The sequence below is a fragment of the Festucalex cinctus genome, chromosome 8 (genome assembly GCF_051991245.1).
Source record: "Festucalex cinctus isolate MCC-2025b chromosome 8, RoL_Fcin_1.0, whole genome shotgun sequence".
NCBI lineage: Eukaryota > Metazoa > Chordata > Actinopteri > Syngnathiformes > Syngnathidae > Festucalex > Festucalex cinctus.
In genome coordinates this window covers 25,529,062-25,552,977 of record NC_135418.1, presented here as the reverse complement: position 1 = coordinate 25,552,977, position 23,916 = coordinate 25,529,062, and the positions used below count along the sequence as shown (strand labels likewise).

Sequence of the window (23,916 nt, the reverse complement as noted above, 5' to 3'; positions counted from 1 at the left end):
TTGGTTTGGTTTGGTTTGGTTTTGGTTTTTTGGTTTGGTTTGGTTTTGTTTTTTTTGGTTTGGTTTGGTTTTGGTTTTTTTTGGTTTGGTTTGGTTTTGTTTTTTTTTGGTTTGGTTTGGTTTGGTTTTGGTTTTTTGGTTTTTTGGTTTGGTTTGGTTTTGGTTTTTTGGTTTGGTTTGGTTTTGGTTTTTTGGTTTGGTTTTGGTTTTGGTTTTTTGGTTTGGTTTGGGTTGTTTTTTGGTTTGGTTGGGTTGTTTTTTTGGTTTGCTTTTGGTTTGGGTTGTTTTTTTGGTTTGCTTTTGGTTTGGGTTGTTTTTTTGGTTTGCTTTTGGTTTGGGTTGTTTTTTTGGTTTGCTTTTGGTTTGGGTTGTTTTTTTGGTTTGCTTTTGGTTTGGGTTGTTTTTTTGGTTTGCTTTTGGTTTTGTTTTTTTGGTTTGGTTTGGTTTTGTTTTTTTGGTTTGGTTTTGGTTTTTGGTTTTGTTTGGTGAAGTAGAAAACGAGTGCCTGACCTGTGAACCCTGCTGGATGGGGGCAGTAATCCAGCAACACAATGAAAGGTGACTGCTGACAAAAGGCCTGGACGCGCCGCTCTTTAACAGGCTTATGGAGATGGACTGCCGAGCACAATATCGTATTGGAAACAAAGGTGCGACTCTGTGTTATGCTAATTGAATGAATCCATTTCTGTAGCCCGAAGCTAGCAGCCGCCAACAAGTCCATCAATCAACTGTGGCCGAGTGAAGACGCCACAGGGTCCGTTTTGAATGTTTCACACTTACCGCCGAGGAGCCCTGAAACACCCATCGTCAACCCCCGCCCCTCTCCTGCAAATTGAATATTGTTCTCGACTTCTCATGCTCGCGCACATCTGGAAGCACTGGGGAAAGTATGCTAAGTGACTTGTTAAGAGAAAAAGATCCCACCCTGATAGACAACAGTTAGCAGAAGCCGACCACAGGGCTCTATTCTTAAAACAGTTGTGTCATCTGACATCATTGCCCGTCACCCCTCCTCCACCTCCCCCGGCAGACCACTACCCAAAGCCCAAGCTCAAAACAGTGGGGTGTTGAGGCGTCCAATTGCCCTCTCGCTGTGACTTGAGATGAGCTCAACACACGCACACATGCACATACCCGCCCCCATGAGGGAAAGCAGCGGAGTGCCCATTACAGCAGCCACAGCTGGACAGCAGCAGCAGTCACATCACCCCAGTAAAACATTCATTAGTCTGTTAGCTAGTTAACGATTGCAACTACTTGATTCCTCATCAGTCACAGCTTCCTGTCAGATTGCACTGAACGGACGTTTAGTGGCAGGACACAATGAGCTTTTCATTTTTGACACGAATTTGAGGTTATTTTGATGCTGCATCCCTCTGCGGTCAGGATGTCAAACTTGTTTTCATAGAGAGCCACGTTGCAGTTATGGCTGCCTCCAGGTACTGGTTATAATGATGATGCCACATAAATGTATAATCGCCAGGAGTGCAATGGTAGGCTAAAAATCATGTTACTTACTACCCTATTTTTCAGGCGAGTTTGTTTGTGATTCATACACGTGCAATTGAAAGAAAGAAAAAGTCATGGGTGATACTAGTAAGTTATAGCAAGAAAATACTTAAAAGCAACTAGGGGTGTGAATTGCCTAGTACCTGACGATTCGATTCGTATCACGATTCACAGGTCACAATTCGATTCGATACCGATTAATCCCGATACGAATTTATAAGTCGATTGTTGCGATTTTTTTTCATTCAAATTTAGAAAATACTAATCAGTAAGCTTGTAGAGTGTAAGATTTATATGAAAATGTATTATTTATTTATCTGAAATTTCAGTCTTGGAGAGGTTGTAATCTGTTTCATGTTTGAACAGCATTAAAATAAAATATTAAGGCTTAATGTTCCGTTCATATAACATTCTTCCATGCTCAAGGTGTGAATCCTAACCCGAAGTCAGACGTTTTGTTGAATATTTTTCCATTAAAAATGGAAGTTTAAAAATCGATTCACACACAAAAAAAAAAAAAAAAAGGCAATGATGATAAGACGTTGAATCGGTAAGACTACCGAATGAACAATTCTGAGCTCTTAAAAAAAAAAAAAAAAAAAAAAAATCGATTTAGTATCGCGATATATCGCCGAATCGATTTTTTTTTTAACACCCCTAAAAGCAACATATAATTACAACAGGAGAATAAAATTATTAGTGATAATAAAAGAGCATTAAAAAAAACAATAAAATCAAGCTAAGTAAATACAGTCAGAGTAGTGAAGACATTTATTAAAGGCGGAGTTAGTGAGAATGCTGCAGTAAACAATGATTTCATCCATTATTTAATTGAATTTACAGTTTGAGGAGACTTCAGGAAGTTTGTTCCGCAAGTGAGGAGCATGACCACTAAAACACCTCTTCACTTTGTTTGGTTTTAGTTCTGGGAACGGACAAGAGAACTGTCCTGGTTGACCTTATAGGGATTGGGATGCTTGATCGAGAACTAATACATCACATGTATTTTAATCAAAACAGAACTTTATCAACCAGCAGTAAAATGTTAAAATTGATCTTGGCTCACAGAAAACCAGAGTATAGGAGTGTTGTGATATAGTCTAGTCCAGTTTCCTGGTGTTTCTTAGGACTCAGGTTGGAGCATTCTGGATCAGCACCAGATGTCTATTGGATTTTCAAGACACCAGTTTTTCTGTGACCTGTTTGGATAGAAAATCCTTAATTGGGGGTAGAGCTATGTTTTAGTAATGGATTTTAAGTGGTTGTTGAAATTCAGGTCTGAGTCAATATTTGCAATGACAAGGAGTCAGGGTGAGAACACAATGCAAAGCAATATGCCTGTTTTTTTTGTTTTTTTTTGTTTTTTTGTAAATTACATTTAAAATGGAAACACCACCTTAAATCTTATCTCTTTAGGGAAGGGCAAAAACAGCAGTTTAAGAATGAAGGATGCAGAAGGGCAACAGTAACAGTGTAAATTTTTGTGACATGATATGTTAGCTTTGCCCCGTCTGAGTCGCCGCGAAAGACTGTTTAATTGCCGCTTGAAATTGCATTTGTGCTGCACTCAATTCTCACAATTAACTGTTTAGCATCACAGTTTGCGAGGCAAAACTAGCATCTTTACACTTCCTCCAAACATTGAATAACAAACGCCCCATACCCGTTAAAGTAGAACAACGGACCAGTTGGAGATGGAGGCTCGAAGCTAGCTAGCAACGAACTTTGGCTGGCTACTAGTGCAGCTCAACACGTTGTGGAGTTGCTCCTCTTACTACGCCAGCAGCACAAGTGTAGACAGACACACACAGTGTGGTGAAATAGAAACAATGTGGGACGATATCATTTTGGAGTAAGGGGAGCGAGGATGTTTGCGTGTATTTGATTCATTTGAAGCTGTTGAACTGAATATAGCATTTAGCGGCCAACTGTTAAACATGTGCAGCTCATGGTCAAAACTTGATGTGTAACCGCATGCTTTAGCGTGCGAAATTAATCAGGTGTTCACGTGTAAGCCGACAGTATGTTAAAAAGTCAGACGAGCCGAGTCATTAGATTAGCTTGAATGCTACGTCCACATACTCGAGTGTCTGGTTCATCATATGGCAGGAAACCGACCAAGCGCGTTCCTAAACATACACAACAGATAATGTTTCCCACATGTATAGCGTAATTTCAAGCCTGCAGGCCTTATTTGTCAATAGCGTACCCTTTGCTGCACATCTGTTTTCAAACATGGAACCTCTTTTCCAATTAGCCGCTGTACGTTTTCCACGACGGTCTGCGATCTCGATAGTCGCCCCTCTTGGTTACATAAAAGCGCATATACGAAGCAAATGTGCTAAATGCACTCTTGAAATTCATGATGAAGTGTCTTGGGAGAAATGTTTGCACTGAGCCTTTTGTTGCTTGCACTTTCTCATGAGGAATCCCCTTCAGGTTCAGCCAAGCCCACGAAAAATCCAAATGCAGGCCTTTTGTAATTGTGTAATCACTGTTTTTTTTTTTTTTTTCCCTGCCTGCTCTTGCGCTCTTTGACTTTATTTGCTTGTTTTTTATGCCACACACGTATCTCTCCTTTTGTTCCGTAGCGTACAACCTCATATCTGCGCCAAGAACAATATATAATGGCGATTCCTGCAGTAACTGGCATTTGGTATGTCTGATGAGGCAATAATATATAGTAGGGCTTCCATTAAATGGCACAAAGTATAAATCATGTTTAGTTACCACGTTGTGCTGTCAGTTTCACAGATCGTTGACATCTGTATTGTCTTCTTTGCTTGGAGTTACACAGAAAATTCCGGGTACGATAAAAATGTAATACTTTACTCGGGCCACCTGACTGGAATAACTTAGTGTTGAGCGGGTGCATCAGTCACATTGATCAGATGGAAAACTGTTATATCACACCGCGATGCATCATAGTGAGAGACGTCATATTTTGGCTTCACATTTATCTTCACAAGAGGGCCAATAAATGTCAGCGTCCGACGTGCGTTTCTCCACCACACGAAGACACAGTGAAGCCCCTTCAAGTCAAATACTTTACTATTGTTTTCGACACAAGCGAAGGGCACGAGCGATGACGAATATGATGATTTCAGTAGAAATGCATGCATACGTTAATTGATGCTGAAGCATTCCCACATATGTTATTGTGATTTTTATTCTCCACACTTTTTTTGCCGCGTAACAGCTCTTACGTAATACTTCCAATTTCAACTAGCTTCAAAAATTGACGCCTCCCGGGGTATATATCGTCTGATTCCATATTACTTACAGTATTTGCACAATTTAACGTTGAAAATGAACTTTTTCCCCATTCATTTTCAATGGGACCGACAGTGAACTTTTTCTAACTCCACTTTCCACGCCCACTTGCATACATGTAATTTATCATCATTACCAGGTGTCTGATACTGCTCGGTGGCACAGTTGGTAAAGTGTATTGTCTAGTAACCAGGATGTCATAATTTCATAATACTGTATATCTTTCAATTTACTTTATAAGCATTCCACATGCCTTCAATTCTTAGCATTCAGCTTTCAGCATTCCCACGCAATTTCTCCAGAAATTGCACTTTGTCTAGTTCAACATAAGTCGTTTGTTAGCATTTAAACCATTTATTTTATTTTTTTTAAATCTAAATGTGTTTAGGCCTGTATGGGAATTCAGTCGGACACTTCATCCAAATTATGTCCGACTATCGACATATGGTTAGCCATCTGTAGCAAGTGTCAGACAAACGACGTTAATATAGATGACAGTATTTTCTTTTTAAACACTTTAAACACTCCATTGGTTTGGAACGGACCATATTTGATGGTGACTGTATGTGACTCCATCATTTCATGCGTCATTTAAGTGCACTTCCTTTTTTTAGACTTCTTGTAGCTGTCTTTCACCTTGTTGTGGTTACTGTTTGGGGTTGTTACGCATTTGTAATTGAGTTGCGCTAATGGAAATAGTCCAAAAAATAGTTGATGTTTCTAAGGCAGGAATAAAGAAAAAAAAAAGGCCTTGAGAATGATGGATCAGTGCAAAGTCTTGACGGGGAGTTCCCAGTCTAGTAGCTAAAAATGTTAAATGAAATGCCAACCAGTGAACCATCACCAGGGTCATGGGGAGTGAAGTTATGGCCGTTTGGTCTCATGCCACAGAAGAGCTTTTGATGAAACAGGGCTGATTGGGAAACAGGCTTACGCGAGTACAGCGGACCGTCGGGATTCAAAAACAAACACTTGCAGGAGGCCGGATTTCTTTTGATTTCTGTTCTCTAAGAGATTTAATAATATAATCGTATCGTGTAGTTGTCAATGGCAAACCTTAAATGACATAAAACATGGTGAAATAAAAGTTTTTTTTTTGTTTTTTTTTTAAATTACGATACAGGTATGTCGTCATTACCATTTCACAAAGGTAATAGAGGGATTGGTGGGCTCTGGATTTTTGTTCATTGTCCGCTGAACAATTAAAATTCCGGGGATCCACTGTACAGTACAGTGGCACATCGACTTACGATTACTTCACCTTACGATGATTCCAGTTGTAGCTATCAGTATCACACATTTAAAACTCATTTACTCCCAATAACGTGTAAATATGTTTTTTTTATGTTGTAAGTGTCCCAAAGACGTATTTATACGTTTTTTATGTTGTAAGTGTCCCAAAGACGTATTTATACGTTTTTTAATGTAAGTGTCCCAAAGACGTATTTATACGTTTTTTTATTTTTATTTTTATTTTTTATGCTAGAGCATACAGAAGGCTTTGATGCAGTCTCAACTGCAAAGAACGGTTGCAGAAATGGTAGTTATTACACAAACGGCCAGCAGGTGGCAGCAGAGCAAAGGAGATCAACCAGGGCCATGTAAAAAAAAAAAAGCTCAATTACTTACAATTCTAAATAGATATGTGAAAACTGATGAAACTTAGCTCTCTTCTAATGCTAATTGCTGCAAAACGGAAACAGAAACATACTTTTTTTTTTTTCCTGATGAAAGATGAGACTTTAATCTTTCTTTTGATAGGTTCCATATTTTTATAGGAATTGAACACAATATTCTGTGGGCCTTGCAAAATCAGTCAAAATCCAGTAAAACAGCCGGGAGCGAACGGGATTGCTTCTGTGAAAATGGCTGGCAGTGAATGAGTTAAGAATCACTGGTGTAGTGTAATTAAGTGCTTCCACAAGTTTAAAAAAAAAATAAAAATAAATAAAAAATCACTGTCATTATTAGCATTAGCCCACAGACTGAGCTATAAAGTGTGTCCTTTTTAAATATCCTATAAGAAACTCTTAAGGCCATAAAATAACTGGCCAAAGTGTATAAAATGTCAAAGCCCTCAACACAACCAGTGCACTGCAAAATTGTGCTTTTATTACATAACTTTAAGAGGATAGTTGCTAAACTATAGAGTCGCCCTATTAAAGTGATTTAAATGTCAGCTCTGACAGACTGACTTCACATCTTAAGAGCTAAAAACCTTGCGGCCTATGTCCCCAAATGACTTTTTTTTTTTTTCTGCATCGTCGCGACTCGTTATGCAGTATTTCTTTCCTACTTTTGGTCCATATAAATCTTTACTATTTTATCTGGTAACCAACGTGTTTGCTCTGTATTCTGCGAGTGGAATATATTTGAGAGGCTTTGGCAGAAACTCTCCACAGGAAGTTATAAAACGGCCACATTCTCCAAAATGTGATGACGCTTCTTTTGGTGAGACGAGAAAGGCCTGGCCACCTGGAACAAAACCGTCTCCTGTTGCTCTGCTTTGAGATTGGTACGGTTGAAGGCCTTTTTATTCTTTAAAAAAAAAAAAAAAAAAGATTTTAATTTGTGTGCAGGCCGGAGAGCGGAAGTGAGGCAATCATGAACTAAAATCACGACTTTGTCAGTATTTAGGACCTGCGGGACCCTCCGCGTGGTTCTACAGGCACAAGACATGAAGCCTCTCAGATGAGCGCCTTAAGAATGTAAACAGTTGTGCTCACACTGCTATATTTTTTATCCACAGGATGGCAGTAGTCAACCATCCTGATGCACTGCACTTTTCCCTCCATCCGTACTTGAATTAACTAATGTGATCAAAACTGCATTGGATTTCTAATTTTCTAGCATCTGCATGCACTTTTACAATGCCGTTGCTAGACAATGTGCAATGACGTCACTAATTACTTTCTTAATGGGAGGGGGACAAAAGGAGGGAAATATCACAGCAAATGAGGCAGATTCATCTCGGATTAGTTTATTAACACATTCACTGCCAGCCCAGCAAAAATGCATTGCATCATTTGACGTCTTTTTCCGTCAAAGGCAGTGAATGAGTTAAAGTTATGTAATAAAAGCACAATTTTGCAGTGCACTGGTTGTGTTGAGGGCTTTGACATTTTATACACTTTGGCCAGTTATTTTATGACCTTAAGAGTTTCTTATAGGATATTTAAAAAGGACACACTTTATAGCTCAGTCTGTGGGCTAATGCTAATAATGACAGTGATTTTTATTTTTTTTTAATTTTTTTTTAAACTTGTGGAAGCACTTAATTACACTACACCAGTGATTCTTAAATACATTTGGAGGGAAATTGTCAGTGTTGCGATCACTCGGGGAGTTGTTCGGCGGATCCGTCGGGGATTTCGGTTTCCCCATCTGTCTCTTGTCCTTGGCAAGAACAAAACACACACTCAGCGCGCGGCCTGTTTGATCGTGTGCAGCCTGATAATGCTGCATGCATATTTAATTAGAGCGGCGGGAGGCTGATGCATGCAGACCTCAGCAGCCTCCAGGATGCGTTCGGGCGCTGCTTCAGGGAATGTAACGCTTGATTGTACAGGAGAGACAAAAACAAAGACCTGGCGTGTGTGCGTGTTTACATATTTGAGGTTTTCTTTATCAGCGGCTGCATATGCAACAATCGTGACCACAATGTCCATGGAGCGTTTCTAATAAAAGCTCCTGGAGGAGCCTTACGTTTACTCGCAAATTGCAATAATCGCTTCTTTAGCCAGCAAACTTGTTGAGACTTGATCAACACCACCATCTGCTGTTAGTGTCCAATATGAATTCAGCATTGACATTCAGGCCATTTTGTTTATATTTCAATTAAAAGAAAAAAAAAAATCCCGATATGAAGACATCGGTTGTAAAGGGATTGTGATACTGGATGAGGATGTTTGAAGAGGCATAGAAATATGCGACTGGTCAATGAGCGGTGAATGCTTGCGAACGTAGCGAATTTAGGGTTTCCATCAGGATTTACACAGTTTTTACTTGTCGTAAACACATTTCAAACCTATTTAGACAATTTTTCATTGTGAAGATCTTTTGAAACCTTTAACGGACCTTGACGAAATCCCAAATTAGCTTCATTCCCATGCATGTGTCGTAGGACTGCACAATATATCGAAAAAAATATCGACCCATTATGGCGCATGCAATATGCATATCGCAAAGATATACAATAAGTTTTATGTGAAAAAAAAAAAAAACGCCATCCATTATCAAGTGGTCATTACAATTAATTAACTGAGGATATATTGCATTTGCTTATTTTGCTGCATGAAAAAGTGTAACTCTTTCATTCGATAATAAACATGTAATTTCTTTAGGTAACATGTTAAATATCGCAATAATATTGATATCGCTATATTCAGCAACTATATCGCATATCACATGGTTTTCCAATATCGTACAGCCCTAATTTGTCACTAAGTGAGTTACAAGGAACTTTTCATCTATGGATCTATTTAAATTTCCACTTTATAAAAAAAATGATACTGACACTAGGAATTCCCTACACTTTTTCTTTAAAAAAAAACAAAAAAAAACAAAAAAAAAACTGTTGCGTTTTTGGCACACTTTATTTCGAGTAGAAAACTTCCTTATATATGGTGTTATAATAATAATAATAATAATAATAATAATAATAATACTTTATAGTAGTGCCAAGGCCCACCACTGAATTTTACACTTGATGCATGGACAGGCACTCCAGAGAGCCAACTATGACTTGTATAGAGGATGAAAAGTACATTTTGTAAATGAGACAGAAAATTCCTAGCACAGTGGAATGCTGATCAAAATGCCTCTCGGTGAGCTACATCCACGCAGGTTGGGAGTTCTGAATACTCATGCAAGCACCCAATCAGACCCCCCCCCCCCACCCCTCTTTGCTCTGCTTGCCCTGAGGGATAAACATAAATAATGAATTTCTTAGAGCAAGTGCGGAGGAGTCCTTACACAGTGCTCACATGCCATACCAAATATTGTCACAGTACGTACAGTACAGCAAATTATTCCTTTCTCCCCCAGGAAGCTGCTCATCACTAGCAGGCTTTTTTTTTTTTTTCTCCAATTCAAAGGGATTAATCTCTTTCTCCAGGATAGTCCTTTGTTGTTGTTTTACAAGCTTTGCTCTACTGTCGTGACACCGACGCACCTTAAGCGAAGTTGGTTGTTTGTCGTCAAAATGAATTCCTGTCAATTCAATTGGTGTTTGTTTCGTTTGCCCCCAACCTTCACTTCCACAAAAGTCGGAACTTTATATATATATATATATATATATATATATATATATATATATATATATATATATATATATATATATATATCCTCCTGACTACCAGCAATTCAAATTTGTCCTCTGTAGTGGACCTTTTTAAACCTGAATATCTCCCACCCATAGCATATGTTTAAATTAACTCATTTTCTGCTCTATAGAGGACATTCAGAGCTTTCCAATGATACCAAATGTGAAAGGGTGGGGCTTTGCTACCTTTTATTGCATCATAAAAGAAAATGGCTTCCCTCAGTGCAAGCACTTTTTAGGGAAGAGGAAAAGTAAGTGTATAACACTTTTTATTCAACAAATTTAGGCTTTAGTATGTTTTCTATAAGACTCTTAAGAACACATTAAAGTATTGTTTGAATTATTTTAACTGTATTTGAGTGTAGCATTTAAGGTTTAAAAAATGTCCTCTGTAGTGGACACATAGCTTGAAAATAAAAACGTTTTTTTTTTTCCCCAAAAAAAATTTCTTTCACACTATTCCAGTTACGGTACTTTACAAAGATTGGGCAATATCAAAATAAACATGATTGGACAATATTTATTTTCCTGGTAGTCAGGAGGATAAAAAGAATTCTAAAAAAAAAATCAACCTGCCCACCCTTCCTTCTTTTCTTTATCTGATTTTCGGGTTTAGGTCTTGTTTTTGGCTGTGCCATTCTTAAACTAGAATGTTCTTCTTGGTGAAGCTCGGATGTAATGCTTATGGTCATCATCATACTGAAAAGAGAAATTCTGACAGTTTTGGGCCAAAAGTGAGCGTCATTTAGAAATCTTTAACTTGACTGAAGCGGTAGTAGAACAATCGGGCTAAATTTCATCATTTTCCCAGCTTTCGATCAAAAGGCTAGATTCTTTGTTGTCCCCCCCCTTTTCCAAATAACCACCATGACAACCTTCTCTTTGCACACTACTGATTGCACAGGTCAGACTATTCATTGAAAGATGCTGTAATATTATCAAAAGTTCAAAATGAGCCAAAAAGCTTCAGGTGTTTTCCATTAACTCCCATCAAATCATATGTGCGTCCATTCATTCTCCATCTCTACAAGGAAATTGAGTTTTCAGTATATCCTAGTCCAAATAAGCCAATATCTCATACAGGTTCTGTTGTAATTGAGTGTCAGCGTACAGCTTTGTGCACGTCACAAATGATACCTTTCCAATGAAAGCTCAATTATAGCACGCCTGTGAGTTACTAGAATAGTAAGACATGAAGCGTGTCAGCACCAGGATTGGGATGTGAATTAGGCCGAGTAGTTGAGTGGAAATTCAATTCCCCCGGTTTTATAGTATATTGCGCTTTGTAATGAATTCTAGAAAGAGGCTGATCATCAGGGCGGCACGGTGGCGTGGTGGTTAGGAGGACTCGGGTTCGAGTCCAAGCTCCAGCCTTCCTGGGTGGAGTTTGCATGTTCTCCCCGTGCCTGTGTGGGTCTTCCGGTCTCCTCCCACATTCCAAAGACATGCATGGCAGGTTAATTGGGAGCTTCGAATTGTCGCATCCGAATGTTTTTTTGTGTTTGTTGTTTTGCACAAGTGGCAGAATGATGGATGGCTGGTTTACAAGACATGTTTACAATAGCTACCAACGACTTAATTGTGGCATTTAAGCACAAACTATGAATGTTAAGTTTGTTAAAAATAATCTAGAATCAGTATATGTTACTGGTGTCTGAACATTTTGCACAGGAATTATTTTTGAATAAGTGAAACCTTTAAATAAACGTTTGTTGGATTTATTAGATTAAAATCGTAATCATGCTTTTTTGGCCATATCGCCCAGCCCTAGTGGATGGTTGTTCGCCCTGCGATTGGCTGGCAACCAGTTCAGGGTATACCCCGCCTACTGCCCAAAGCCAGCTGAGATAGGCTCCAGCAACCCCCGCGACCCTTGTGAGGAATATGCGGTCAAGAAGATGACAATGAAATGTCTGATCGTCAACACAACAAAGAAAAACAGGCAAGGATGCGTCTCGTCAGCTGTTCAGTTTAATTTATAACAACAGTAAAAAGTGAATCTTTTGCTTGCAAAATAGGAATGTTTTCTATGTACAATATTTATATAGTCATATATCGTTTAAAAAAAACACATCCGACAGTTTATTGCACGACACATTTATAACTTATCAAATCACACATAAAACACGTGGGTCCTTTTGTCATATTTCAACATTTAACAGGAAATGGAGGCTTTTTCTTCTCATCTTTTTTTGTTTTTTTTTGTTTTGAATTGATGGTGGAGTTCCAGACAAATAAAAGAAGCTCTCCACATCAACAGATCATTGTCACAGTTTGGTGCGTCGTGTATAAAACTGAACCCCTCCAACCCCTCCCCCCCCCCCCCCCCAAACAGGCATCGGACTGACAGTTTGATCGTGATAAGTTTCTATATGGCACTCAATAAATACAGCAGCAAAAAAAGAGACCACCAGCAGTCTGGTACGAATAAAAAGGACGTGAATTACACAATTAAAGATGGAGACGCGGGTGCGATGCAAAGTGAGTGAAGTGCAGTCGGGCGGCAGAAGGCATCGAATTTACAAGGAGCGGCTAATGAGCCGACTGCACGTGGCATCCATCATCAGAGATCCGGCGGGAGCGCTCCGCACCGCAAACGACTCCAAAATTAGAAGCTCCGCAGCCCGTTCGCCAGATTCATTGTCCAGGTTGCTTTTTATTAAAGTATTTATTCAAGACCAACCTAGCAGCTACTCAACTTTATCTTTTCCACATTTCGCGAAAGGAGCGGCAGGTGTTCTTGTCTCGTACACTTGGTGCATTTCAAGTAAAATGTAAACAATGACTGATGAGACGAGTATACGTTGGGCCTTGCAGCGTCATTGATGAAGCTTTCTCCGACAGTTTAGTTATCCACTTATCGTCGAATTAATTAGAATTAGTGTTCTAGATATCCTATTTCATACTGCTTGTTCAGTACTATGATGTACATCTTAATGCACGTTTATGAGAATACTACTGAACTACACTTCTATGGCTGTGTTGACACTTTGTTCTCCAGTCTGGAGTTAAAAAAACAAACAAAACAAAACAACAACCTGATACAGCAGCAGTGCAGTGATAAGCATCTCTGCCCTGCAGCCCTAAGGTTCTTGGTTTGAATCTCTGCTCTGACATTCCTGTGTGGAGTTTGCATGCTTCTGTGGCTTTTCTCCGGGTACTAATATTAAAACAGTGGTTGATCTCCTTTGCTCTGCTGCCATCTGCTGGCCGTTTGTGTAATAACTACCATTTCTGCAGCCGTTCTTTGCAGTTGAGAGGCTGCATCAAAGCCTTATGTATGCTCTAGCATAAAAAAAAAAAACAAAACAACAACGTATAAATACGTCTTTGGGACACTTAAAACATTATTTATTTATTTTTTTTAAAACGTATTTACACGTTATTGGGAGCAAATGAGTTAATTGCAAGTGTGACCACAGCCTTAGTAAGCCATTTTCACGAATTGAATTAAAATCTGCAGCATCTGAGCTAGCGGATTGCGCGTCTGCTTCACAGTCTTGAGATTTGGTTCAAATCTCAGTGCAAGTCCTGTCTTGAGTAGGCCAAAACATGCACGTTAGGTCCATTGAAGACTCTAAATTGGGGTCCTGCTCACAAATCTCCCGAATTAAAATTCACATTTGATCAAATGCACTTGACCCCGCTTTTGGCAAAATGCTTAAATGGCAGCATCGCGTCCTGCCCGTGACGCGTAGCGCTCGTACCTTCATCACTATTAGTCAAAAAAAACAAAAAAACGTAAGCACCTCGATTGGTCGATTTTTGGAGATGTCGTCATTCTTTGCGCGGTTCCTTCGGTGTCGACACGTGAACCCACGTAGGACACTTTTAGACGATGGATGCATGTTACTAGCGAATGGCATTGAATACAAACATCATGCTTTGGGATGATCTGCCGTTCGTGTGCGTGTGTGTGTCATTTGTACTAGGTCCATAAAAGATTGCAGGCATCCCTTGCGTCTCTCTGGGTGTTTGTGTGCAGGCATGCACATGAGACGTGACGTGCGCGTGCGTCTGAGTGCATTTGCTGTGCGCGCGTGTTACTCCTCCTCTTCTCCGCCTCAGCATATGCTTGTTTCGTGTGTCTGCGACGTGTAACGGCATGTTGTGTGCGTGAGCGTGTGCGCGTATTGCACGTTGGCGTGCGTCTCAGCTCTCGGCAGACATGGCTGAGATGATCTGCTCCACTTTATATGCCAACTTCTGCTTCTGGGCCTGATCGTCCTGCTCCAGCGCCTCCGTGATCTGATACAAACACAAACACAGTTAGCGAGCTCGCTAAAGTTGAACGCAAGTTAGCTAGTTATGAAATTACGCTTACGTTTCTTTCATCATCGCGAACGTCACAAATTGGTGTTCTATTTGTAATGACGGTTACCTGCCGTTGCTGGTCTCTGTGATGTTCATGTTTTAAAAAAAAAAATTAAACCACTAAAAATGTTTGGCCAACTCTTATCAGAGAGCGCACATGCATGCAGACAGTGTGGTGTCCAGCCAATGGCTGTGGGAGGCAACAGGGCACCGGCCAATCGGCCCACTCACAAGCTGGCATGGGAGCCGGAGCGTAAACATGTTGTGTGAAACCTCAGCCAGTGGAGTGTGTTGTAACGTGGATGTTGGCTAATAGCACTGGCACAAAGTACAACAATGCATTGTATTGTGTCATACAGAGAGAGAGCAGGCCCCATTAATTTTCAGAAAAAAAAAAAAAAAAAAATTCTCCAAAATTTTCTTTGATTACGGTGGATCCCTACATACCGCGGGTTCACATATTTTCAGATTTTTCTACATTTATTTTCCCCTTTTTTATTTTATTTTTATTTTTTTGCATACTGTGGGTTCACATATTTTCAGATTTTTCTACATTTATTTTCCCCTTCTTCTTCTTTTTTTTTTTTTGCATACCGTGGGTTCACATATTTTCTGATTTTTCTACATTTATTTTCCCCTTCTTTTTTTTTTTTGCATACTGTGGGTTCACGTATTTACAGATTTTTTTTTCATTTATTTTCCCTTTTTCCATTTTTTTTGGCATACTGTGGGTTCACGTATTTACAGATATTTTTCTACGTTTATTTTCCCTTTTTCCTTTTTTTGCATACTGTGGGTTCACGCATTTACAGATTTTTTTTTCTACATTTATTTTCCCTTTTTACTTTTTTTTTTTTTTTTTTGCATACTGTGGGTTCACGTATTTACAGATTTTTTTTTCATTTATTTTCCCTTTTTACTTTTTTTTGCATACTGTGGGTTCACGTATTTACAGATTTTTTTTCTACATTTATTTTCCCTTTTTACTTTTTTTTTTTTTTTTTTTGCATACTGTGGGTTCACGTATTTACAGATTTTTTTTCTACATTTATTTTCCTTTTTTCCATTTGACACTTATTACCTTACCTTGACACTAAGCAACAAGTGGATGAAACTATTTTTATTTCTGAGACTGAATTATTAGCTGCAAATTTGTGTCTTTGCATAGCTAGAAATGTTTAATCCACCCTCTTCTTTTTTTTTTTTTTTTTTTTTAAACGGCATTGAAAAATAATTTTTCATATTTGCCGCGGGCCGCCAAAAAAATGTATGCCGGGCCGCAAATGGCCCCCGGGCCGTAGTTTGGACACCGCTGCTTTCGTCTTTAATCGGTGTCTGTTATTCTTCTGATAGTACCTCAGAAGCATGAATATCAATAATATAATCATTGCCTTTACATTCTGACTAAGGTTGAACTACACGTGTGTTTTAATATCTTTGTTGAAAGTTGCTTAGATGCCATAATGATGAGCAAGTTCATGGTGACGTTTTGCGGCCCCATGCCGCGCTCGTCCCTCACCTCCTGGCTGTATTTGCCGACGTAGCTGTAGATCTCGTGGAGGGCACTGAGCGCATTGAACTCGCTGGAGTGGAGGCGCGCCTGCTCAGCCAGATAGGCGTTCATGTCCTGATCGCTGATGGCAGGCAGGCGGTTGATGTCGGCGTAGTACCTGAAAGGGGGAAAACGCGCGCTCTGCGTATCAGGCAAGCGGCCAATCGTTTCCCTTCAAAGTACGTCCGAGTAGCATGCGGTCACGGCGGCGGTTTTGCATCGGAGGCGCTAGAGCGGGATAATCGTGAATTTACTCATTGGTGCGCACTGTTTTTTTTAGTTATGGGTTTGTGTTATTGCATATTTTACACCTTTAGCATCATACATACAATAATATATCTACTGTATATGTCTGTTATCACTGTTCTTAAAACAGATCAGAAATGTAATGGTGTCCAATATGATGGTCCTATACAAAGATATAAAGAAGTATAAAAGGCGTTGTATAATTAACTCATTCACTCCCAGCAGCCATTTTGACTGAAGCAACGCCCTTCGCTCATGGCTGTTTTACTGAATTTTGACTCATTTTGAAAGGCCCATAAAATATCATGTTCTAATTCTATAAAAATATTGAACCTACCAAAAGAAAGATCAGAGCCTCTTCTTTCACCAAGAAAAAATAGCAATTGGCATTAGAATGTAGCTAAATTTCATCGATATTCACATTCCTGGTGAATACACTGTCAAAAAGAGCTTGTTGCAACATGGCCCTGGCTGATCTCTTATACTCTGATGCCACCTGCTGACCTTTTTTTTTTGTAATAACGGTCATTATAAGCCACCTCTTGGTGTCAGAAGCTGCATCAAAGCCCTCCCAAAAACATGAAAACACGTTTTTGGGAGGGAAGAACAAAGTATTAAAAAATAACGTATTTACACCGTTTTGGGTTTGAATGAGTTAAAAAAAATGCAGGAGGAGGGAATCCTTTGCAATAATGTATTATTTGTAGCATTCATCTTGCAGCATGCATAAAACCAACGCTAACATGTTTGCATACATTTTTAATTGAACCCTGTTGCGCAAACGATCACCGCACATGTCACATGCTTTGAAATCATCTCTCTGCTCTTTTATTTACAAGTTTTCTACCGACCTACCTTTCCACCCAGCTTTTGTAGTGCGGGATGTCCTTGGCGTAGAGCAGCTTGGTGGAGGGCGAGTCTTTGCCCAGTCGGTGCTCGGAGGTGGAGCACGAGTCCATGAAGGTCTGGGCCACCACAGACAGGCAGGCGTCCGTGATGCTGCTCTTATGAATGTCGAAGACAAACTGCGGGTTCTTGATCACGTTCACCCAGAAGCGCAGGGGAAGGCTGGGAAAAACAGAGGGAAGAAACATGTCGCGTGCAACAATTTCTCTTCAAATACAATTTAGAGTGGCATGTCATGTCGGATATTTTCCAAATTCCAAAAACGTGCATGATGTTAGGTTCATTGAAGACTATATCAAAGGGGTCAAACGCAAGGTCTGGGGGCCAGATCCAGCCTGCCAGATTATTTTACCAAGGCAAATCATGTGCGCCATGTTTCTTATTAAAATACCAAAAATGGTCTTTAACTTTTAATTGCGTTTTAATAACAAGTTGTTTTTGTTGTAGTTGTTGTTTTTACCAACCCCTGGATGAATATTTCTGGGGATGCGCAATACCATTTTTTCCCCCAGGCCAAACCAAGTGTGAGTCCTCAACTGTTAATTAGTCACCTGTTGGCCTTTTTTTTGTAATTCTATATTATGTACAAATACCAAATGCCGATAGAGTGTAGCATTTCCCTTAAACTTGCATGAAATTAATGCCAGTTCTCTATTCTTTTAGTTTCTAATTTCTAGTTCCTGATCATAAAATGGCCACAAGAGGGCGACCAATACTGGTATAGGCTGCCGTTACGAGTGTCGATACTTCGCCCGATACAGGTGCCTGGTATCGGTGACTGGCCTGTCTGTAGATATTTCAAACAATGACATCAATTTGGATGTTCAAAAAAAAATATAAAAGCTCATTTGTCCTTAAAAATAACATATAAGTCTGAAAAAAAAATGCAAGAAGCAATGTTGCTAGATTTTCTTTGGAAAACGAAAATATTTGATATAGTTACAAATTACAATTATTTTTGTATTTTAGTATGAATAAACACCATCATTTAGCTGAGGGTTGAAATCAAAATGTAATATTGTATCAAAAATATTATTTCAAAATATATCTTAAATGTTAGGATATAACATGGTCATATTTAGTGAATGAATAGAAGATTTTTGGTGAGAGAATCGGGGTACAGCCTGGTCTGGCCGCCAGTAATTCATAGGGCAAATATAGACAAGCATGCCTTCTCACTCAAATTGACAATTTAGAGTCTATAATGAACCTAATATACATGTTTTTAGTCTTGAAATTACCCTGAGAAGACAGCGAGCGGGAATAATAGTCGAAGGGCAACAGATGCAGTTTGTTAAAGCTGAGAACAAAACAGTATACAGTGTTTTGAAATGCACACTCTTGGCTGGAGAGCTTTCTGCTGATAATTCAAATCTAAATATTGATATTCATTAGAGGCGAGTGTGAGCATGAAAACGTGGTGTTGTTGTCGCCGTCCTCTTCGCATGTAAATAAGCCGTAGAGCAGTGACAAAGAGGTGCTCCTGCTGTTGATACTTAAAGTACACTTGAGTGAAGGATTACTTTGAGAACACGCCACTCACCAGTTGCTCTTCCAGGTATGGCGGACGTCCGTGTCGTAGATGCCGTGTCTGTCGGCCTGCTCGTCAAGAAAGTCGAACATGTACTTGATGGCTAGCGGGAGGGCGGTGCCCCGGCACACGGTGCTGAACAGCGTCTCAAACAGGTCATCCACAAATTTCTGCAGCGTGCCCTGAAGAAAACAAAACACAGAATTAGCACTTGGTTATTCAAGTAATTGAAAAATGAATATATCGCATCAAAATAAATTTAGCAGAATTTTAACATCTACAGGTGCGTTTGATTTCAATAAATAAAGTAAAAATGACATAAATAAAATGTAAATAAACACCCAAAATATAACAGTAATGTTAAATAAAAAAAGAATTTAACATAATTGAATTTCAAAACATAATTGTAGGGATGTTCGATACCACTTTTTTTCAGACCGATACCGATACTCGGACCCTCAGTACTCACCGATACAGATACCAGTAGTACATTTTGACAAATAAAAAAAAATCACTAAAAGATATTTTTAAACAAATATATTTCCTTTAATTTTGACAAAAAAACAGCACAGTCACTCTTCAATAGTCTTAACGCTCAAAATAAAACACAAAAATGCTCTTTTAGTTTGCGTCATGAGTACTCGAGTACTTGAAAAAAGGCTGGTATCGGCCCGATACCGATACCTGGTATCGGTACTCACCCATCCCTACATAATTGAATTTCAAAATGCACAAGAAAGTTATATATAATTAAAAAAACAAAGAATTTATACAATAAAAAATAATAATATTGAAAAAATAATAATAATATTATTAGAATCGTGAAAAACAAAACAAAAACAAAAGTATATTCATGCGTATTGATGAATACATAATTAGTGACACGTGCCTTTGTGGCCAGGAGCCTGGTGAGGTAAATCTCCGACACCATTTTGCTGCCTCGCTCGCCCTCCTTCTGGTCGCCGTGCTCGTGGTTCTTGACCAAGTGCCAAACTTTGACCCCACTCTCCAAGTCGGGGGTCAGCATGGGCACGCGGGAGTGGGGGCTGTCGGGGCTGGTGGGCGTGGAGCGGAAGGGGATGTCCACGCCTGGCGGGACAAATGTCAGACAGTTGGCGTTTTGTTCACCAGAAGACTTTTGTGCTGTCCCGTTTGCACCACTTCGATGTTCTCATGACATTGTTGGAGTCTCGACATAGTGATGGAATTTTGTGATTTGACTTTGGTTCACCTTGCTTTGTGTTGAACTTTTTGCTGTCTGCCACTAACCATTTTCAGTTGTCAGTTGATCTTGCCGGGTGTTATGTTTTGGTTCTGTGGGGTTGGGATTTTGTTTTCTTTTGGTGTTTTTTGGGTGCGTTTGTCTGTGGTTGGTGTTTTTGTCATGTGTTCCTCGTTTCTTCCCTTGTCTCATTATGTCAAACCATGTCCACCTGAGTGTGTCTTCCCTTCCCAGTGTGTGACCAATCACTGCCCTCAGCCACTTGTGTTTTCCCCCAGGTTCTGTCAAGTCATGTTCATTCACGTCATGGCACGGCAAGTCTAGTTTTGGTTTTCTTACCCCGTTGTGAATAAATCACCCCAAGTTGCCCATTCCAGTCGTCTGATCTGTCTCCTCAGTTTGGGTCCACATCATCTACAATCTCCTACATACCATAACAACCGGGTTTATCTTCTTAGCTCCATGTTGTTGTTGTAACTGACAAATGTTAACATACAGCTCCCTGACTAAAAATGACGCTGTTGTCATGAAATGTTACAAATAGCAATTTATTTGTATTTGTTGACAGTACTGACCATATCTGCTGATGCTTCTTGGAAAGCTGGCCGAGCACGGGATGTTGAATGACGACATCTGTTTGGGCACCAAAGCCACCACGCAACGATCGGTCACCTGTGAAGTCGAAAGGTAGGTAACGTTTGACTTTTTGTGTATATTGACAGTTATGTCATGATGCCAAATGGTAGCGGGTGTATGTTAGGCTGCATCCCGAAAAATAGGGGGTTGAACCGACTGGAGCTTTTAACAAATGTTTATTTCATTTAATTAGCTACTTTTTTTTTGTAAATGAATTATTTATATTTTACATCCACATAAATATAAGTCGTCCTTCTCAAGTGACTGACTGGCAGATAAGAATTGAAAGAGCAAAGCTAGACCTTTGCCAGATGAGAGGAGGTAATTTCCTCTCTCGTCTGAATGTGTTCATCTTTCTTCTCTCTGCTGTTTGAACTCGTGTGACTTCCAGCGTTCAATCGGCTCCAACTCGTGAGTCAACACCGACAGTTGGCCAACAAAGAAACATAAATCCTCATCCAAGGCTGCCGACCTGCGCGTGAAAGCTGAAGAATCGACTATACAGTATGCGCATGCGTTTAACCCTGAGGAAGAAAATGTCAACGTGCAATGAAGGAGACCGAATAATGATTTGTGCTTCATGAACTGCATTGCTAAAGGAAAAAAAAAATCACAATGGGTAGCCAGCCATCAGCTCACTAACAAAACAAAGGAGAACCTACAGATTTTTCTGCATACCTGGTAGTGTAGCAGTGTGTTGAGTCTTTTCCAGTCCCCCTCGATCTTAGTGGTGATGTCTTCGTCCTGAAGAACCACGCGAGCTGTCCTCCCTTGACGCCACTCTGCATTGTGTGGAGAAAGTCCATAGTGAAGGTGTCGCATCTGAGTGAGTTTTGACTGTTACCCGGATGATCTGACATCCACAAATTGATTGCGGTCCTTGCGCATCAATTTAGCACACTGCTTTCTGGTTGGTGCAAAACTACTCTCATGGTGTCTTGGTTGTTTTCTGAAAAAATGTAATTACTGTAGTATGGGGCATAGCCTAGTTCGTGACATCAGGAGATGGAAATTTTACTGAAAATGAGAGCGGCATATTAGCAAAATATGCAAGTCTATATTCATTTTTTTTTTTTTTTTTTAACGTGTGGGGGTGTGTGCGTATATGTGTGCGTGCAAATACGTGTAAATTTATACTCATTAATTCACCTAAAACCTAATAAAAATCCCAATACCTTAACACCTTAACCAGATACTTCAGAGTCTCGCCAGAGTCGTGAGACTCAAACAGTCAGGAGACCAGAGAAAAGGTCAGAAAAGATAAAAAGAAAAGAAAGATAAATCAAAGTGAAATCCAGCACCAACCAAATTGTTCCTGCCTTCCCCATGGTTACAAAATCAAAGTCTTACGCCAACCCCAGAAGCCTCTAAATTCCAACAAATTAAAGAGATCTCAAGAGACCAGAGGAAAAACTAAAGAGAGGAAGGAGGGAAGGATAGATGAGGCAGAGTGAGATCCACAGAAACCAGTACATCCAGTCCATCAAAGTGAAATCCAGCACCAAGTCTGCAAGTCTATATTCAAATGTAACGAAAAGTGCGAAGTACGGCCATTTGAAAAGACACTCATATATGTGCTTTTTGGGTGTGTGTGGTTTTATTTTTCGGCCACAGATGGCAGTAGTGATTCGAAATTCAATTTTCTACATTCAGCAGCTTTAAATTTTTACGTCAACCGTCAATGAAGTCACCAAAAGCCTTCTGAGAAGTGAAAGGGCAGACGATATACTGTAGCGTCTACTCGGACGATGATATGAACACCAGCAGTGTTCGATCAGTAAACTCTTTCTGGTAGAAATGAATATTTAACAGAGAACATCCACCCAACATTTTTCTTAATCCCGACTGTGTGCAAGCCCCATGAATATATGGAAAAATGATGTAATGAGCAAGTGTCCGAATGTGTCGATTTGACCCGACAACATTAAAGCTGCTTCTGAGAAACTAATGTAACAAGGAGGGTTATAGGTAGTGGTAGAATTTCACGATGCCAGGAGTCTCACCGAGGTCCATGTCGTTCGCTCGAGGTCGCTGTGAGCATGGCATGTTCTTGTACACGGCGTCGAGGATCTTCTCCTTCACCTGGGTAATGGTGTCGCAGTTGAGCACCTTGACGGCGATCTCCGGACTGTTCTCGTTGTCGGGGTTCACACAGCTGAGCGTCTGGCCATACGGTACAGACGAGGGAGAAAGAGGCGGCTGTTACTCCAACGGCTAAGTCCTTTTCATTAGCCGGTCCTCTCTCGAGTGTCCCGGTAGAGGGGATCTCGGGGGCAGAAATGTAATTTCACACCTCCAGGATGTGGCTGTGCGGCTTTGGCAGGGGCTTTAAACAAGTAATGAGACACTCTCCGACTGCCTGACACCGTGATCACAGAGGTGTCATCCTGTCGCCGGCGGAAACTTTAAGCCTTGGGGGAAAGTTAGTTATACTGATGGACCGGAGTGGAACAGGCAGCCTCATATTAAACGAGCCATCAGGCCGCTTCAACATTGCTAAAACGTTGCTGAAATACCAAGCAGGCTGCCAGAGCCACTTGGGCACTTAAGACTTTTTTTTTTTTTTTTGTAGTAATGATTTTATCTTCTTTGTCTGTCATTATTTGCACTAAAGTATGCAAACCCACACTTCTGTTTTGTCCAATTGGATTAATTCCTGGAGAGAGACGGGAAAAAATAGATCAGGCACCACTGTCTGTATGTCTGGATTCTTGTGGAAATGTCAAAGCCCTCGCTAACCTTGGCAGCAAACTCAAATCAAAAGCAGTAGCAGTCTCCATTGTCATTTTTATTAGACTTGCCTCCTGCTATTGAACTTCTGCAATTTCTTTCTACTTCTGAGAACGCTGCGCATTTGTCTTAAATCTATCCAGGGGAGACAAACCTGGAGCAGTTTGACCTTTTTTTATTTTTTTTATTTTTATTTTTTTATTTTTTTATTTTTATTTTTTATACATGAATTGGCCGGGCTGTTATATTCTGTTGTATGTCATGGAGTCTGCACACTAGGGATGTAACGATATCCAAACATCACAATACGATAATTATCACGATATTATTGGGGGGGGGGGTAATATTTAATAAAAGATCACAATATTGTAAAAACCAAAAAAACAAAAACAAAAAAGAGCTCATACAAAAAAAAAAAGCACAACATTGTGCTTTTGTACATAACGGCAATGCATATCAACCACCTACAATCTCTAATAACAATATTGAGGCACTTCCTTGCTAATACAAGCACACATTGATTACTTCACAAGCCAATTAGGTTTCCCTTCATCTGACAATTAGCATAGATTTTAAACATAGAAGGCCAAAACATCTCTAATGAAAATTAAATTACACTAATAATCTAGCCACTAGAGGGTGCGAGAACTGCACAAATGAAAATCAACCCGATA

General features: G+C 39.8%; 2 protein-coding genes across 7 annotated transcripts in view; one reads left to right on the top strand and one right to left on the bottom strand.

Moving 5' to 3' along the window:
* The window catches only part of ora1 (olfactory receptor class A related 1), a 192,906-nt gene that overhangs the window by 24,514 nt on the left and 144,476 nt on the right, over positions 1-23,916 (top strand). For 5 of the 6 annotated variants that reach the window (XR_013284734.1, XR_013284733.1, XR_013284735.1 and 2 more), the window contains one exon: positions 20,445-20,563. The gene's annotated coding sequence lies outside the window, so the exon portion shown is untranslated. Of the gene's footprint in view, positions 1-20,444; positions 20,564-20,903; positions 21,047-23,916 lie in introns of those variants that run through there. The other variant, XR_013284736.1, reaches the window with a different exon arrangement.
* LOC144024318 (plexin-A2-like) overlaps positions 12,436-23,916 on the bottom strand; it is a 121,669-nt gene continuing 110,188 nt past the window's right edge. Inside the window, exons 25-32 of the mRNA XM_077530519.1 lie at positions 22,516-22,675; positions 21,191-21,294; positions 20,452-20,548; positions 19,544-19,743; positions 18,667-18,836; positions 17,073-17,285; positions 15,939-16,089; positions 12,436-14,353 (exon numbers count right to left, since the gene is read on the bottom strand). Coding sequence (XP_077386645.1) covers positions 14,258-14,353; positions 15,939-16,089; positions 17,073-17,285; positions 18,667-18,836; positions 19,544-19,743; positions 20,452-20,548; positions 21,191-21,294; positions 22,516-22,675 — 1,191 coding nt within the window. The 3' untranslated portion in view covers positions 12,436-14,257. The remainder of the gene's footprint in view (positions 14,354-15,938; positions 16,090-17,072; positions 17,286-18,666; positions 18,837-19,543; positions 19,744-20,451; positions 20,549-21,190; positions 21,295-22,515; positions 22,676-23,916) is intronic.